Source organism: Carassius carassius, chromosome 31, assembly GCF_963082965.1.
Source record: "Carassius carassius chromosome 31, fCarCar2.1, whole genome shotgun sequence".
Lineage (NCBI taxonomy): Eukaryota > Metazoa > Chordata > Actinopteri > Cypriniformes > Cyprinidae > Carassius > Carassius carassius.
Window position 1 is genome coordinate 25,874,685 of NC_081785.1, and position 20,288 is coordinate 25,894,972.

The 20,288-nt window shown below is 38.4% G+C and overlaps 1 protein-coding gene across 1 annotated transcript in view; it reads left to right on the top strand.

The window, feature by feature from the left end:
• Window positions 1–20,288, top strand: part of LOC132111812 (serine/threonine-protein kinase D3-like) — a 177,685-nt gene that overhangs the window by 58,830 nt on the left and 98,567 nt on the right. The window contains 1 exon segment of the mRNA XM_059519417.1: window positions 1,675–1,813. Within this exon segment, the coding sequence (XP_059375400.1) occupies window positions 1,675–1,813 (139 nt within the window).

The window sequence follows — 20,288 nt, forward strand, 5'->3', positions numbered from 1 at the left end:
AGAGGGCACTTTGAATATTTGGTCATGCCCTTCGGGCTTTCCAACTCCCCAGCGGTCTTCCAGGCACTCGTCAACGACGTGCTGCGAGATATGATTGATCAGTTCATATATGTCTACTTGGACAACATTTTTTCTTTGATTTTTTCTTCTTCTCTCCAGGAACATGTGCAGCACGTCCGACGAGTGCTTTAGAGGTTGCTAGAGAATGGGCTTTTTGTCAAGGCGGAGAAATGCGAGTTTCATGCACAGTCAATTCCATTTCTGGGGTATATCGTGTCGACTGAGGGAACACGCATGGATCCAGAGAAGGTTAAGGCTATAGTAGAGTGGCCAAGTCCAGATTCCCGTAAGGCCCTACAGAGGTTTCTGGGGTTCGCTAACTTCTACCAGCTTTATATTCGCAACTTCAGCCAACTAGCCGCACCTCTGACCGCCTTGACCTCCGCCAAGACTGCATTCAGGTGGTCAGACACAGCTGAGGCTGTGTTTGCCAAACTGAAAAGCTGCTTCGTTTCAGCCCCTATGTTGATCACCCCTTGCGCGTATTTTTCATATCGTTTATCTCCTGCCGAACGAAATTACGATATTGGTAACCGAGAATTGTTGGCAGTTAAGATGGCATTGGAGGAATGGCGACACTGGTTAGAAGGATCGGGGGTTCCTTTTATTGTATGGACAGACCACAAGAATTTAGAATACATTAGCACCGCCAAAAGGTTGAACTCCAGGCAGGCTCGATGGGCACTTTTTTTTTGGACGTTTTGACTTTACCATTTCATTTACCACTCTCCAACCTTCACCCATCACATCTCTTTACAATAAACTCTGTTAACTTGCATTTGCCTCCTGTCTTCCATACTAATTCGTTACACACGGAGAAGAACTGAGCTGGAGGCATTAGAGAACAGTAGTGTGACTCATTACTGTGGGCTTGATTTCAGCAGATGTTTTTCAGACCTTTCCTTTACAGGGCTAACATTCCAGGCGCTCTGCTCGGCTCTGCATGCCTCTCAGCTTTAGTAACCTCCTTAGAGGCAAGCCATTGCTGGAAAACAGGACTTGGATGTTTCTCTCTGTGTCTCTTTCTTGTCATGCTTTCGCTCGAGCACAGGAATTAGGATTCATCACACATTATTATATGGGTCTCTGGAATACTTGATTCTGAATGGTCATGTGTGACAATGTGTGCTTTAGTGTAAGCAAAAGTTCAATACTGTCCATTGCAACATAACAGTGATACTTTTTTCATCTTCTCTCTCCTTTTTAACACACTCTGTCTTGAAGAGAGAACTTAAAAGAGGAAGACATGTATTGTTGATAACAAAATTTTCCATAAAAAATGGAAAAAGTAGAAATAATATTGTATAAATTAATACTGTAACATTGTACACTTCTTGCTAAGCTGTCTGTTTTTTTTCTAATTAGAACCTTTAACTTTTAAGCTGTGAAATAAACGGGGTAATAATCAAGTCATATGATCATTATTGTAAGATACTACAATGCCAACTACACATTATGCCTTATTTATACAATAATGTGATTTATGTCAAATCATTAGTGAATATGAAATTCTGCTTAAAATAATTTTGTATTTATGCAAAGCTCTGATCAAGGAAAGAAACTTTTGATGTTTGATTTCATTATTAATAACAAATCCCATTCTCTCCTCCTCAGTTCCCAGAATGTGGATTCTTTGGCTTGTATGATAAGATCTTGCTCTTCCGCCATGATCTGAACTCAGACAACATCCTCCAGCGGTTAACATCAGCAGAGGATATCCATGAGGGAGATCTGATTGAGGTCGTCCTGTCTGGTGAGTTGTACTCACTGTGGACAATGTATTGTCTATATTAATATATAGACAATACATTGTGTGGGACAAAAGTTTCACTTTGAAACAACACCATCACCATTACCAGTGGTTGTGTATGATAAATGAAATACATGAGTCTGTTTATGAGATACACAAAGAAACAACTGCTTAAAAGTTTGGGGTCAGCAATTTATTTATTTTTTTAAAGAAATTAATACTTTTTCTTCAGCAATGATGCATTAATTTGATCAGAATTAATAAATGTATAATGTTACAGATATTTCCATTTAGGTTAAAAGTTTGTTTTCATCAGAATATCCTTAAAAAATGTAGCACCATATACACAAAAATTTAAAGCAGATTTTTTCAACATTGATAATATTTTCGCGAGCAGTAAATGTGCTCAATAAAGTTCAGCTGCATAAAATATATTCAAATAGAAAAAAAGTTATTCTAAATTGTAAGAATATTTCACAATATTACAGTTTTACTTTATTTTTTTCTGTAGGGGCAAGCAACCCACACATCACTGATACTTAATTCACACATCACCGACACGCACACAAATGCATATTTGACACGTCCCCTTTAAGAGTTATAGAGTTTTGTTGATGCGTTTATAAGATGAAGACAGTAAAAAATAATTTATATATATATATATACAACCCGAATTCCGGAAAAGTTGTGACGTTTTTTTAATTTTAATAAAATGAAAACTAAAAGACTTTCAAATCACATGAGCCAATATTTTATTCACAATAGAACATAGATAACATAGCAAATGTTTAAACTGAGAAAGTTTACAATTTTATGCACAAAATGAGCTCATTTCAATTTTGATTTCTGCTACAGGTCTCAAAATAGTTGGGACGGGGCATGTTTACCATGGTGTAGCATCTCCTTTTCTTTTCAAAACAGTTTGAAGATGTCTGGGCATTGAGGCTATGAGTTGCTGAAGTTTTGCTGTTGGAATTTGGTCCCATTCTTGCCTTATATAGATTTCCAGCTGCTGAAGAGTTCGTGGTCGTCTTTGACGTATTTTTCGTTTAATGATGCGCCAAATGTTCTCTATAGGTGAAAGATCTGGACTGCAGGCAGGCCAGGTTAGCACCCGGACTCTTCTACGACGAAGCCACGCTGTTGTTATAGCTGCAGTATGTGGTTTTGCATTGTCCTGCTGAAATAAACAAGGCTTTCCCTGAAATAGACGTTGTTTGGAGGGAAGCATATGTTGCTCTAAAACCTTTATATACCTTTCAGCATTCACAGAGCCTTCCAAAACATGCAAGCTGCCCATACCGTATGCACTTATGCACCCCCATACCATCAGAGATGCTGGCTTTTGAACTGAACGCTGACAACATGCTGGAACGTCTCCCTCCTCTTTAGCCCGGAGGACACGGCGTCCGTGATTTCCAACAAGAACGTCAAATTTGGACTCGTCTGACCATAAAACACTATTCCACTTTGAAATAGTCCATTTTAAATGAGCCTTGGCCCACAGGACACGACGGCGCTTCTGGACCATGTTCACATATGGCTTCCTTTTTGCATGATAGAGCTTTAGTTGGCATCTGCTGATGGCACGGCGAATTGTGTTTACCGACAGTGGTTTCTGAAAGTATTCCTGGGCCCATTTAGTAATGTCATTGACACAATCATGCTGATGAGTGATGCAGTGTCGTCTGAGAGCCTGAAGACCACGGGCATCCAATAAAGGTCTCCGGCCTTGTCCCTTACGCACAGAGATTTCTCCAGTTTCTCTGAATCTTTTGATGATGTTATGCACTGTAGATGATGAGATTTGCAAAGCCATTGCAATTTGACGTTGAGGAACATTGTTTTTAAAGTTTTCCACAATGTTTTTACGCAGTATTTCACAGATTGGAGAGCCTCTGCCCATCTTTACTTCTGAGAGACTCTGCTTCTCTAAGACAAAGCTTTTATAGCTAATCATGTTACAGACCTGATATCAATTAACTTAATTAATCACTAGATGTTCTCCCAGCTGAATCTTTTCAAAACTGCTTGCTTTTTTAGCCATTTGTTGCCCCCGTGCCAACTTTTTTGAGACCTGTAGCAGGCATTAAATTTTAAATGAGCGAATTAAGTGGATAAAAGTGTAAAATTTCTCAGTTTAAACATTTGCTACGTTATCTATGTTCTATTGTGAATAAAATATTGGCTCATGTGATTTGAAATTCCTTTAGTTTTCATTTTATTAAAATTTAAAAAACGTCCCAACTTTTCCGGAATTCGGGTTGTATATATACATATGTACATATATTAAGCATATATGACTGTTCTGGTCTGAAGCAGCAGTCTTGACGCTGTGTATTTTTGATTGCTTATAAAAGCTACATTGGTGACCCCGATACAGAACAAATAACATATTTGCTATGTCGACGAATGCTGTATCTCTGAAGCTGCCCAAGTTTCGGGAGCAACAAGCGGGCGTATGGTTTGACTGAGCCAAAGCTCAGTACACCTTACGGGAAATAACCGCAGACGACACAAGATACTATTATGTCGTCGCAGCCCTCAACAGCTCCACGGTCACGCTAGCGATCAGCATTCTGGAAAATCCCCCGGCTCAGGATAAATATTCTACACTAACACGTTGTTTGATCTCTATGCCTGGCCTCGGAGATTCACGGCCGTCCGAGTTAATGGAACACATGGTAGCACTGCTGGGTGAGCAAAAGCCAAGTTTTCTGTTTAAAGAGTTGTTCTTACAACAATTACCAAAGAATGTTCTTACCTCTCTTGCAAACAGTACAGTAACTGAATACAGGGAACTGGCACAGCTGGCAGATTTGTATCAGGCAGCGTCACACAAGTTTACAGCAACTGACTCCTTAATTACTTCTGTGTACCTGTTTTGAGCGCTGCAGCACGGGGTTCAGATGAGCGGCCAGCTCCCACTGCACGTCATTCGGCTGAACAAGGACTGCTGTTTGGTCACCGTGGAAGGTTTCAATGTTTCACCTTGTTTAAGGAGCACCTTTCCCAAGACCACTCTGTCCAGCGCATTGACAGATGACTGTGAGTTCACCCGATTGCTCTGTCAGTTTCCCAATCTCACTAAACCCAGTCTCTCCTCGGCAGTGGTCAGCCATGGGGTCATACATCAAATCTCTACATTAGGATTGCCGGTTCATGCCCAGGCCCGTTGATTAGATCCAGTGAAACCGACAGTTGCCAAGGCCGAGTTCGCTAACATGGAAAAACTGGGTATAGTCCAGCGCTCTAACAGTCCTTGGGCCTAGTCCCTCCACATAGTCCCTAAAGCGGATGGCGTTTACTGCCCCATGTGGACATCATCGTCGACTCAATGACATCATCACACCCGACCAATACCCAGTTCCTTACATTCAGGATTTTTCAGCCCGACTGGCTGGGAAAACTATTTTTTCGAAAGTGGACCTTATTTGAGGTTACCATCAGGTGCCAGTGTTCAAGGGGGACATCCCAAAAACAGCGGTGATAACACCATTTGGACTTTTAACATTTTTGCGGATGCCTTTTTGACTAAAAAACACAGCACAAACCTTTCAGCGCATGATGGACTCCATCCTACGAGACCTGGATTTTTTTTTTGTGTACTTTGATGACATTTTAGTTGCCAGTACCTCCAGAAGAGAGCATCGCACTCATTGCAATTGTGGTTTGCTCACCGCAGCCAACATGGCTTGCTAATTAAGTGTCCGTTTGGCCTGGCTGCTATCAACTTTCTTGGTCACCAGATCATAAACGAGAGCGCAGTTCCCCTACCAGACAAAGTCGATGCTATTACAAAGTTCCCCGTTCCCCACACAACCAAGGCACTACCAGAATTTTTGGGGATGGTGAATTTCTATCATCATTTCCTCACTGACCAGCTGAACTTATATGTACCCTTTGTACAGGGCCCTCAAAGGACAGGAATACACAGGTCAGCTGGTCAGAGGAGATGACTAAGTCGTTTGAGGATTCTAAACTCGCCTTAGCACAGGCAACCATGCTGTCCTATACGATTCCAGATGCCCCCATTGCTATAACTACTGATGCTTTAGACTGTGCCATGGGTGCTGTACATGAACAACTGGTAGATGGTGTTTGGCAACCCCTTGCCCAAATCAGCAGAAGTACAGCACTTTTGACAGCGTTGTTTGCGCTCTACCTGGCAGTAAGACACTTTAGTTTCTTTTTGGAGGTATGTGTTTTCACAACATTTGTGGATCATAAACCCTTAGTTTATGCTGTGTTCAAAGTTTCTGAGCCCTGGTCATCATGACAACAATGCCACCTGGCCTATATATCCAAGTTGACAACAGATATCAAGCACATTGATGGAAAAACAACATTGTTGCAGACTGCATTTCTAGGGCCACTGTGCAAGCAGTACACTTGGGTATAGACTTTGTCCATTTAGCAGCTAACCAACAATCTGATCCCAATGTGCAGGATTACAGGACAGCGATCTCAAGTTTGAAAATAACTGATGTCCGCTTCACGGTGGTAGGAGTTATGCTGATGTGTGATGTCTCCAGAGGCCACCCTCATCCAGTGATACCTGTGCAATGGAGGAGAGCAGTGTTCGACAAAGTTCAGAGGTTTTTGAAACCTTTTGCGGAAAGCTTCACAGAAACAAGTCTCGTCAAAGTTTATGTGGCATGGATTGAAAAAGGATGTGCGGAGCTGGGTTTCAACATGTTTGGAATGTCAGTGTACTAAAGTACAGAGATACATCAAAGCATCACTGGAAACTTTTGAGGTACCAGAACGACGTTTTGACCATGTTAACATTGACCTGTTTGGTCCACTGCCACCGTCTCGTGGGTGTATTCACCTTCCGACTAAGGTGGAATGAACCACCAGGTGGCCGGAAGCAGTACCATTGCCCTCAATGACAATGGCCGATGTAGCACGAGCTTTCATTGACACATTGGTTGCACGTTTCAGCACACCATCGGACATATCTTCTGACTGCCGGCCTCAATTTATATCATTGTGGGTGGAGGTGGCTCGGATCCTAAGTGTGCAGCTTCACCATACTATGGCTTTTTTTTACCCACAGGCCAATTGGCTCTGTGAATGCTTTCATCGCTCTCTTGAAAGAGTGCCAGTCTGACGGCTGACAGATGGAGTGAGCAGCTACCCTGGTCCTCCTGGACCTACGAACGGTTCCCAAGGAGGATCTATAAACTCCCTCAGCAGAGTTGGTGTATAGCCAGGCTCTGCAGGTCACAGGAGATTTCATCCCAGACAGCACAAGGCCCTGGAGTCCAACGCTCTGCCCTCCTGGACAGAATCAATACTTTCAAACCTGTCCCTGCTTCACAGCATGGACTGACGGTAGCTTGAATGCCCAAAGATCTCTCTGCGGCTGACTTTACATCCATCATGATGATCACCAACATTCTTTGCGCCCCCCGTAAGATGGCCCATTTCATGTTCTGGAGGCTGAATTCAAAACTTTCCTGGTCGATGTTGGAGGCCATCCAGAACGAGTTACTGTTGATTGACTTAAACCAGCTCATGGAGAAATAGGTCAGCTGATGGTTCCCTCGCTAGCTCCTAGATGGAGGCGCCCAGGGCAGAATATCAGGCTGTTAAAGAGGTTCAACTTGCTGAAGTCTCAAGTTACTGCACGTGTTCAGGGAGACAAGTTTGAGCCCCAAGCAAGCTGCTGTTGCCGGTGTGGGTGAATTCTGGGGGGGAAACAATGGAAATTTTAAATGGTTTTTGTATTCACAGCACCTTTTTGTTAAGCTCCTTACAAGGTTCCGAAAATTACGAAATGTAGAATTCTGTCACCATTCTGCTTCTCCTGATAAAATACAGGTGCATCTCAATGAATTAGAATGTCATGGAAAAGTTAATTTATTTCTGTAATTTAACTCAAATTGGAAACTTGTGTATTAAATAAATTCAATGCACACAGACTGAAGTAGTTTAAGTCTTTGGTTCTTTTAATTGTGATGATTTTGGCTCACATTTACAACAAAAAACCCAAAAACACACCAATTCACTAATCTCAACAAATCAGAATATGGTGACATGCCCATAAGCTAATCAACTCAAAACACCTGCTGTTTCATGAGCCTTCAAAATGGTCTCCCAGTTTGGTTCACTAGGCTACACAATCTACTACTCTACTACTAGAGCTTTCATGAGAGCGGTTGTGGGATAACAAGAGTTTAAATCCCTGAATCAGAGCTTCGCTGTTACAAGAATACATTTTCTGCCCGGTGTTTGCTTATTTTAAGCAATCTGGCAACCATGCGTGCGTGGTTACTCCTCAATGCGGAAGCGCCGCGGCCGAGGATGATCGGAAAACAATAACAAGCTGGAGTTAAGCGATTTAATAAAAGCGTCGTTCAGCTGGTCTGTGCTCTGTCATGAGATCTCGACTGTATTGTTTGCGATTGTGATCGCTGAATAAATGCACTTACTCACCGCTGATGTTTGAATAGAGAAACATAGACTATGGCCATTTGCAAATTACTATTAGGGAATTTCACTGTTATGTTTACCAGTTTTCATAATATAGACAGAGAGAGTGCAGAAGTCTTTGGTATTCATTTATATACAGTATATATTTATATATAAGAAATAGCTATATGCTTCAGCAAATAGCTCCCCATCTTAGAGGGTTTTTAGTGTCAGTGGGAACATAGTTTCATGCCACAGAGCTTATCTTAAAACCGCAGACAGTTGACAGACTTGTGTTCTTAGCTAAAAACTTGTAAAAAAAAATACCTGGTTGCATAGTTTAAATTGTGAATTGCATGCACTAAAAAGTTGACAGAATGTACTTTCTGTAATTGTTTTGCACTGCTTCAGTTACATATAGGCCTACATGTGTTCATTTAATAAAAAGCAGAAGTGATCACTTGGTTTAGATTTTTTTTAACTGCTTAAATTAGCTTTTTAATCTAACCCTTTCATGCATGAATTATGATAACCTCAGTCAGGATTTTTTTCCTATGTGTTTTTATTGCTCTTAGGGCATGAAAAACAAGAATTGATTTTTATTTTATTTTTTTACAAATTTTTCAAAGAGATCTTCAGATGTCCACTTGAGTGGACAGCATGCGGTTGGTTTAAACTGAAGATATACTGTATTAAATATAAGACAATAATCAAACAGATAAAGTATGTGAATTTAACAAACTAGTCAATGCAATTATATCAAATAATGTGAAAACTATAAAATATATGCAAAAAATATAAATGCAAAATATTGCAATGGCTTCATACAACTTCATACAAGTTGCACTTCGCGTATCTATGATATCAGAACATGAGGACGTGATTCCATCAGAATTTTCTACAGCCTGTTAAGGTACAACTGTGGAAACCACTCAGATGCTCCCTCCAAGTGCACCAGAGTATGGAGATTTACCCTTATTAGCTGATAATTATGATTATGTTCAAGATGGACATGCACATTTCTATCATAGCCCTCCTCTGAGAAAACCTAGCGATACGTTTTTTCAATCTCATCTGACATGATCAGTGTTGGGGGTAACGCATTACAAGTAACATGCATAACCCATTCAGATTACTTTTTTGATGTTACAAGTAAAGTAATGTGTTACAAGTAACATGCATTACCTAATCAGATTACTTTTTGATCTAACAAGTAATTAACTACAAGTAATGTGCATTACCTAATCAGATTACTTTTTGATGTAACGAGTAAAGAAACACATTACAAGTAACATGCATTACGTAATCAGATTAATTTTTGATGTTATGAGTAAAAAAATGCATTACAATAACGCACATTACATAATCAGATTACTTTTTGATGTTATGAGAAAGGAAACGCATTACAAGTAACATGCATTATGTAATCAAATTACTTTTTGATGTTATTAGTAAAAAACGCATTACAATAACATACATTATAAAATCAGATTACTTTTTGATCTAACAAGTAAAGTAATGCATTACAAGTGTCATACATTATGTAATCACATGACTTTTTTCGATGTCAATGAAAATTACATTCTAATAATATAAATACATTTATTTACAGTAGAAAAAGTCAATGCATATTAAGTTTTTAAGTTTTAAATTTCAAAAACAATATTCACATTATAATTATGAATTGTAGCTGAAATATAGCCATTGCATGCATGACGTCCACTACAGTGGACATGTGATTAATCAGAGTTTTCTCTCAATCTAAAATCAAAACTTGGAAAATTTTACAGTGATATGACTCATTAGATATTGCTTTATGCTGCAATATTTTTTTACCTACAAGAGTCTCCTAGGATAGAAGGAATGGGTGGATATTCTGGAGCAACTTGGCATGTCTGACTGACCCTTGGCCATCTTGGTTTGGCGGGAAAAAATCGAAACACAAAGGCTTGCCACTTGGTTGCAATTTATAGAATGATGCACCAGGGTCCAATGAAGAGATTGATGTGCAACTTTGCCGTAAAAACCCGTGCAAATTCAAGAAAATGCTTTTTTAATAGCTGTCCACTGTAGTGACCACTATGCGTGAAAGGGCTAAATTGTTTTTGTTGTTGATTTTTTTTTTTTAATAGCCAAAAGAAAATCATGTTTTTGTTTATTATTTAAATGAAAATGCAAACATTCAATATATATATATATATATATATATATATATATATATATATATATATATATATATATATATATATATATATATATATATATATATATATATATATATATATATATATCGCATATTGTAAATATTTTGACAATATCAAGATGTAATTTTTTTATTTTATATCGCCCAGCCCTAGGTAACATTTTACATACAGCACACAGTGAAAATGACATGAATATGAGAATAGGCAAATGCATAAAGTGCAGCATGATTTTAAATCAAGAGTTTAAATCACCGAGCGGCAACCTCCTGCTCTCTCTCGTGAAGCCAACAAGGAAGTGACTTAGGCTCAATCCCAATTCTACCCCGTAGACCTTCCCCTTTTCCCCTGTCTCGATTCTCTTTTGGTTGGAGGGGAAGGGGTAAGGGAAAGTGCCAGATAGCCCTTCAAACAAAGATTTTTCGGGACCACACTTTAAACGAAGGGGTATGAATTATCTCGGAAACATGGCTGCTACAGCGAACAAAAATTAAAATTTTAACGAAAAGTAATCATTTGTTTTATGTTACATTCAATTGTGAGTTCATATTAATGGTCATGTTACTCAAAGAAATCTTTGCAAAAAATCGCTAATATTTGCTAACGTCATATCATTACAGACTGCATGATAGTGCCACAGCATATGTCTGATCAGGGCGATAACTGCCGTAGACATTGATGGGGGCTAATCCCCCCAATAATTAGAAATCGCTAAACCATTTTCTCAAATATTGCCTATTCGAGAGAGAGAGAGAGAGAGAGAGAGAGAGAAAGAGAAATGGAAGTTGCGTGTATTCACATCTGTGCGTTTATCTTTTTAGAGGGAGTTTACTTAAAAAGAGCGATTGTATCCTCTCGTCACTGGAAAATGTCATGTAGCGATTCAGTATTTATACTGTATTTAATAAAAGTCGTGGGGCAGCGTTGACAAGTTTATTTTCTCCTGGATGTGCGAACTACGCGATTTCTGATATGTGTCATGTCATATGTGTCAGCTCATTAATCCAGAACGATAATTAAAGGCTCTAATGCACACCAGCACACCAGTATATGTGTGTATTGTAAGAGTTAGACGACGAATGATGGCGTGTGACGTCATGGTAGTGGTGTCCCAATCCTTAGGGGAATATTTTCTTCCCTACCCCTTGACACTCTGTTTCAAGGGACAAGGGGAAGGGGTAGGCAGAGGGGGCTGCTGGAGGCTGGCTGCAAAAGGTAGTCAGTCCCATGGACTCCCCATGTTAAAATGCCCAACTTTACACCAGAAAAAAACATGTTTACAGCCTGGTTCAAATACATTATTTTGGTCTATATAGCTAATTTTGCTCTTCATGACAACTGTGAGAGGGTGGATTTTGTTTATAACTGATCCGTTTAAATTATATTAACCCTTAGCACTTGGGGCTTGAGCTCATCTTTGTTCCCGTGCAAAATGGTTTGTACATCCTGTGTATGCCTTTTCTATGAAGACTGATCTTCCTGTTGGTAGCGTGTTCACATGGGAGCTGTACAGCACACCTGCTCTTCACATCCTCCATACTCAGTGGCAAACACACGGCACTGGAAATCAACAATGTGCATGACTGACTGCAAGCCAGTATTCTGGATTGTTCCGTCTAAAGTTCCAAGCGCTCTCCCAGAACTCAGATCCTTATTCATGAAAGTTTTCCTGTTATTGAACTTATGCTCTGAACACATTCAATGAAACTGGTTAAAGGGATAGCTCATTCAAAATGACAATTTAATTTACTCACCCTCGGGCCATCCAAGATGTAGGTAACTTTTTTTTTTTTTTTTTTTTGCGTAGAACAGTAAAGAAGATGTTTAGCTGAAGCTATTGGCCTTGGTGATTCATAAAATGCTAGTCAGCAGCTCCCTGTCTTTGAGAATAAGACAAAGCATATCAAGGTACACAAAATAAATACCCATGGCTCCTGACAATATATTGAAGTCTTATAAAGCAAAAACTTCAGTCTGAGGGAGAAACTGAACATTATTTACAGCATTAATACCTGTAATCCACAGTCTCAGGCAAACTGTCCAAAAGAACAAAGTCACAAGAAAAAATTGTATTTACCCATTGCCTGAGGCTATAGATTACATGTAATAATGTTGAAAATAATGTTCAGTTTTCTGCACACACAAATTGCTTTGTTTAATAAGACCCCAATATATTGTCTGGATACATATATATGTATTCATTTTGTGTTCCTTCCTGCTGACTTGCATTTTAAGAATCACCAAGGACCATGGTTTCAGCTAAAAATCTTCTTTACTGGTAAACTGAAGAGAAAAAAAAATGGCTTGAGGGTGAGTAAATTAACAGCAAATCGTAATTTATTATGCATTTGAATTTACGCATAAAAAACATCTGCCAACACATTACATCAGAATGGTAATGAATTTTATACATCATACTCTACAACCTCGGAGATGTATCATTAATTAGTATCATTAGCCTTTGACTTGACTATTTTATCCACAGCTAATAATGTGTGCTTATCTTTAGGGTTGGGTATCGTTTAAATTTGAACGATTCCGAGTCCGATTCCGATTCCGATTCCTTGTTTCGATTCCAGTTCCCAACGATTCTCGATTCCGATTCTTTTAAGAGGCAGGGTCAAAAAAAGTTTAAGATATTTTAAATGAGCTTGGCTAACCAACTGTCTTTCTGAAGAAAATAGTCTGACCTTCTCCATCAATTAGAATTCTATGAACTTTTTACTTTTTATTAACTTTACTATGAATTTCTCACAGGGCTGTTTTCAACTACAATATAAATATCAAATCTATGAACTTGAATATTATATAAATATTATTAATTATGAATATATTTTCACAGGGGTACACTTTCCTCAAGAGAGTATGTATGTATTGTTTTACTTACCTTACACTGACAACGGTTCCACTCGATACTCGATTCTCGATACCCAACCCTACTTATCTTACATAAACTGTGTTCCAGTTAACCATCTAAGACATTTACCTGCTAAAATCAGCATCCTTAAGTAGAAATGCTTTGCTAATGATATGAAAATCTCCTTTGATGGGATTGGTTACATGTTTGTAACGTTAGAATATGGGCTTTTTCAAACTGCATTTCTGAGACTGTCTTTGGTACACTTTAGTTTTAAGGAGAAAATGCTCAGCAGTGGCGCTTGATGATGTATTTGCACCTGGTTTGTCTTTAAGCATATTAACACCTCCAGACTGACTAGTAACAATGTTAAAAACATTTAAAAAATGTCACCACAAGTGTTCTTTAAAAAAATGTTTTCAATGTTGTAATTCATCTCACAGTGGTTCATGGCTTGGCTCACTAGTGTTTCCCAAACTTTTTTCTGCCACGGCACAGTTCTGATAAATAAATAAAATCCCACGGCACACCATTAAGCACTGAAATATATATACAAAATAATAATAATAAATGCAAAAGGTTGATTAGGGGCCAAGCACCGAAGGTGCGTAGGCACCTATTGTATCCGTTAGCTTAATTGTTTTTTTCTGCCGCAAGTCTATGGCAGCCTATAGAACCGATTGCGGGAAAGTTGTATAATTTGGCACACTGATAGAGGACAGTCCCAACATTAACTATAGCAAATTTGAAGTCTCTAACTCCAACTCTCTAGCGCCACCACTTGTCCAAAGCTAATAACTAGCTTATTAATAACTAGCCAAACCACTTGTTTTTATGCTAATAACTTTTGAACCGTAAGCCAGAAAATGAAAGTTATTTTTTCCTCTGAATCCTTGGCTCATGCCAAGTCGAATGAACCCCAAAATTAAAAAAATCGCAAGGCTTAGTTTTTTCGCTAGTTTTCTATTTTAAATTTTTCCAAAAACCTACTTTTTCGAACTCGTCCCAGACGGTTAGTCTGATTTTCACGAAAATTGGCTCAGATCATCTGCAGACAATGCTAGCAAATAGTATGGAATTCAAGTTGATTTGTTCAACTGTTCTCGAGTGACACTCGAACAAATTTGATGAAAAGCACGCAAGAATACATGTGAGGCTATATCTCGGCAACGGTTTGGCATATTGAGACCAAACTTGGTGTGTGTTATAACAAGCATGACTTGAGACTACCTGCAGTGTTTCGATGCAGCGCCACCTAGTGGTCAAGAGATATGAAAAATGCATATTTTGGCTTATAACTTCTGAATGGTTTGGCCAAAAATCACACAACTGGTCTCTTTAGATTCAGTGAGTCATGTCAAGTCGAATGATATCCAAATTTTAGGCGTCGGCCATTTTGAATTATGTTTTAAAAGGCTCTATTTTTTAAACGCAGCATCATATCGTTACAAAAATAATTACAAAAATCTTCGGCTCCATGCCCTGAAGGTACCTGAAGATAAATGTTTGGTGGCAGCGCCACCTTGTGGTCAAAAGTTATAATGAAATATCACAAAAATGCGAATAACTTTTGAATATATTAGACTATTGAAATTAAAATGATCTCCCTATATTCTTTGGGTCATGCCAAGAACATTGATACCAATTATGCCAAAATTGGCCATACTTCCTGTCCGCCATTTTGATTAATGTTGAAAACTTACTTTTTCGAACTCCTCCTAGACCTTTAGTCCATTATTAACTAAATGTGACACAGATCATCTTCAGACCCCATTGGCCAAAATTTATGGATTTCGTGTTGATATACGGAACGGTTCTCATTTAGTGCATCAATGAATTTGCTGGAAGGGTGCCAAAATGCATTTGAGGCTGTATCTCTGCAAAGCATTGACATATTTGCACCAAACTTTGTATGTGTCATCGTCACCTCACACTGACCATGCCACATAAATGGAAACAGCGCCACCTATTGGTCAAGAGTAATAAACCATTCATTAACCATGATTAATTACACTTATAAAAATGCTAATAACTTTTTAATGCATTAACCTATTGCAATGAAACTGGTCTCAAAATATTCTCTGGCTTATGCAGAAAACATAGATACCAAATATTCCAGAGTAAGCCGAACTTCCCGTCTGCCGTTTTGACTTATGTTTGTTTGAACTCCTCATCAACTGTTAGTCCGATTTTCACCAAAATTGATTCAGATGATCTTTAGACTGTGCTAACAAAATGTTATGGATTTTGTATCGATATCAAAAATCATTTTCCCATACCACCACGACGAAATTGAGGCATCATGCCAAAATGACACTTCAGGCTGTATCTCTGCAATGCTTTAGCATATTGACACTAAACTTTTTGTGTGTTGTTGTCATCTCACACAGAACACACCAAAATGATTTGATTACAGCGCCACCTGTTGGTCAAAAGTTATAGGCCATTTAATCTTATTACAAGGGGTTGTATTTATGATTTTTCAGCCATTTCAATTACAATCATCCTAAAATTGGTTTAATTGCTCATTGTTGCACTTCGTGTGATGCTCCATGCCATGCTTAGCTCCTCAACTTTCCGCTGGAGTGCTTGGCCCCGTAATTGCTGCTTGCAGCTATATTTATTATTGTTATTATTATTATTTTAATTAAAGACTGCATCATCATTTTGACCATCATTAACAGCTGCATCTGAGGTAGTCTCGCATAGCCAGACCTTCAGACTGACGGCTGAAGGTCTGGAATCTACAGCAACTTTCATTGGCTAAGGCCCACCCATGAGGCCATTTGACCAACATGTTAAACAATCAATCACAGTTTGTTTCGTTCAGCGTCACGTTTCAGGGTGTGGGAATGTCACCCCAATAACATGATATGAACTTAATAGCTAGTGGGGCTGCACAATTAATTTAAATTAAATTGCAAAGGCAATAAATCACGATTACGATTGTCATGCGTATCTTTCAGTGAAGCACAATTCTATGATAAGTAGTGAACCTCCATCCAAAGGCCAGAGAGCACTCATGCGCTTAAGATCCAAATATGCCCCGAACAAGAAATTCAGGAAATGCCTATCGCTGCAGCTGAATAAACAGAATAATTTAACTGCTTTCATTGATTCAGTGTGCCTAATTAGCATATAAAACTCTGGTACGAACAAGAAATCCACGAAAGCTGCAGCTGAATAAACAGAAGATTTAACTGCTTTAATTGATTCAGTGTGACTAATAAACATGCGACTATGGCAATATATGGTTTATTTGAGTTATTATAATTTTCATCATAATAAAATATACAGTGTCTGTAATGAAGTGCTAATTGATTTAGAAAGCGATTTCGAATAGCTTGTCAGAGAACTACAGCTCTGTGTAGTAAATGCTGCTCCACCTGAAAGCAGGTGATGGAGATTTACTAACTAATCACAGAACCGACTTTACTGAGAAAATATACATGGAAATGGCGATTAATCGTGCAGTCCTAATAGGTAGCCAGTGCAGAGACTGTAAAATTGGGGTAAAATTGTTGCATTTTGACTACCTGTAGCTTGTGTATTGAAGATGCAGGACATCCACCTAACAATGCATTACAATAGTCCAGCCTAGAGGTCATGAATGCATGAGCTAGCTTTTCTGCATCAGAAACAGGTAACAAGTTTCCTAGCTTGGCAATGTTTCTAAGATGGAAGAATGCTGTTTTTGTAACATGGGAAATATGAATATGAAATATGATTTTCAAACACACTCTATTAGCTTAGATAATTTAGAAGTTTCATCTGACCTCATAGAGATATATAGTTGAGTATCATCAGCATAACAGTGGAAACTAATCTCGTATTTTCTAATAACATTACCAAGGGGCAACACGTATATTGAAAATAGCAGAGGACCTTGGACAGATTTTTGTGGCACTCCATATTTTACTGGTGATGATCGAGATGACTCCCCATTTAAATAAACAAAGTGGTAATGATTGGACAGGTAAGATCTTAACCACCTTAAAGCCTGCCCTTGAATAACTGTATAGTTTTGTAATTGATCTAGGAGTATGTCATCATCTATGGTGGTGAACACAGCACTGAGATCACGTAAAACTCATTTGTTTAACAAGCATTTGTTTATTTAACAAGTGCAGTTTCTGACTTCTGACTGAAATTCTTCATAGAGATATTGTTTTTTTTTCATTGATTTAACTTTTTCTAAAATTGTAGACATGACAATTGTAGCTTAATAACTGCCAACTTGAATGGTTTTGGTTAATAATATTGAGAAGCAGTTCTTCTGCTACAGGTAACAACTCTTTCAGTAATTTAGTGGGTACATGATTAGGTTTATTTAGCTCTTCCTGTCCTATAGTTGTAAAGCACTGCAGTTTGTCTTTGAGTGCAATGAATGAAGCTGACATACTAGATGCTTTAGAATCTACATTTGTTATTGTATTTCTGATTTTATCTTATCAGTGAAGAAATTCAGTCAATACTATTAAACTGTGAGGGATTATTTAGATTGGTGGCATCTGGTTATTTGTTAATCTAGCCACTGTGCTACATATAAACCTTGGATTCTTTTTTTGTGTGTGTTTGTGGATATGCTCGGCCCTGGCAGCTTTTAGAGCCTATCTATAGCTGGACATACTGTTTTTCCACCCAATTCTAAAAACTTCCCAGTTAGTTTTTCTTCATTTGCACAGAGCAGTTGAGATAAACCAGGGATGTTATTTGTAAATCTGTCTTTAGTGACTGGAACAATAGTTCTGCCAGGACGATAACGCGGAGCCATATAGTAAATATCAGTAATACACAGCATGCACGATACAAAGAAATGGTTGGTAACATCATCAATTTGAGGTACGATATCTATGTCAGTAAGATCAATTCCATGTAATATAATTAAATCTAACTTATGATTAAATGGGCATCATGGACGGAATGGTCCTGAGAGCGCTGCCAAGATTGCAGTGCCATCTGCAGGAGAGTTCAAAGTGCTCAAATGATTCAAGCACCAAGCGCGCAGAATCGGCCCTGAAACGTGTACTTTACTATAATATATTATAGACTTTATTACAATATATTATTATATTGTTTTCATGATTATTAAATGATGCTTTTTATTTTTTACAGGACAGTATGGATTTTTACAATAGAAGATATATATTTTAATGTGCTAAAATATATATTATTAATGTAAGTAATGTAAGTGTTTTTTTGCCCATTCTGTTCCTGATTGAAAAGTATGTAAAGACTTTGTTTTATAGTTTCCTATTTTGACAATTTTGAGAAGTGATTTAAAGTTTGGATTGAGGCAATCTTGGGTCCGATTCTGCACCACAGTCTGTTGATAACTTCTGGTTTAGACAAAACAAACAAATATGCTTTCACACTCTGACCCTCAATATCGTCTTGTCTTTTTCTTTCTTGCATTTGTTATCTTTATTTTATAAGTGCACAAAGTTTTGTTGTTATTATGTCTGTATCCAAAAAAAAGTAGACCCTTTACAGATTCGATTGATGTATTGCTCTTATCTGTACGATTAAAACTGAAAGTGTAATTTAAGTTCTTTTCGGGGTTATCAGGAGAAAATGACTCAAAACGCGTATCCGCGTTTATCGACTCCAGAGGGTTAAGCTGTGCTAACAAAACACTCTGCATCTTTTTTTTTTTGTGTTCAGCTTAAAGGCAAAAGCTTGTTTTTTTTGCAGCAGGTGATGGTTGAGCCTCTGCTGAGAAAAACCAGGGGTTGTTGAGAGCAGCTCTGGTTCAGGGAACAACGGGATGCTGATCACTCTGAGCTTTTGTCTGAGATAGTCGACAGGATCTGCTGAATTTTACATTGTTGTGCTTTGTACTGTAGTGGAGTTTCAAAATGTTATGTATTTTGTAGGGCTGAAACAACTATAAAGCCAATAAAATCGATTATTATGGTTAATGAAAACCATTGACAACGATTCTTATCAATTAGTCTGGTCTGCCCACAGTGCACATACAACTGCAGTACTTTAAATTACAGTACTGAATGATGCATTTCTATGGACAAAATGCATCTACAAATATTGGAGGTAACTGAATGAGGCCCTGCAGGAAAAGTATGTGATCCAAGCTGCCTAAAACAATAATACATTTTTATTTTAAGCTTCAAGCTGATGCATTAGCGTAAAAAAAAAAAAAGAATTTACAGTAAGAGGAGACTGACTGATCAAAGTGCATGCGATGCGTGTTCCTGCAGAACATTACTGTGACTTTATTTGTCTTTATTTTAATTTTTGATCTTGAGATTTAAACTACAGGTGCATCTCAAAAAATTAGAATGTTGTGGAAAAGTTCATTTCACTAATTCAACTCAAATTGTGAAACTTGTGTATTAAATTCAGTGCACACAGACTGAAGCACACCAACACCATGGCCATTTAATAACTTTTGATGCTTTTGGCAGTGTGGGCAGGTGCCAGATCCTGCTGGAAAATGAAACCAGCATCTTCAAAAAGCTGGTCAGCAGAAGGAAGCATGAAGTGCTCCAGAATTTCTTGGTAAACGGGTGCAGTGACCACCAACACCAGCTGATGACATTGCAGCCCAAACGATCACAGACTGTCGAAACTTCACACTGGACTTCAAGCAACTTGGGCTATAAACTTCTCCACCCTTCCTCCAGAATCTAGGACCTTGGTTTCCAAATGAAATACAAAACTTGCTCTCATCTGAAAAGAGGACTTTGGAACTTTGGACTTTCTTTTTCTCCTTAGCCCAGGTAAGACACCTCTGATGTTGTCTGTGGTTCAGGAGTGGCTTAACAAGAGGAATACGACAACTGTAGCCAAATTCCTTGACATGTCTATGTGTGGTGGCTCCTGATGCCTTGCCCCCTGCCTCAGTTCATTCCTTGTGAAGTTCACTCAAATTCTTGAATCAATTTTGCTTGACAATCCTCATAAGGCTGCAGTTCTCTCGGTTGGTTCTTCCACACTTTTCCTTCCACTCAGCTTTGCTTGGATTCAACATTCTGTGAAC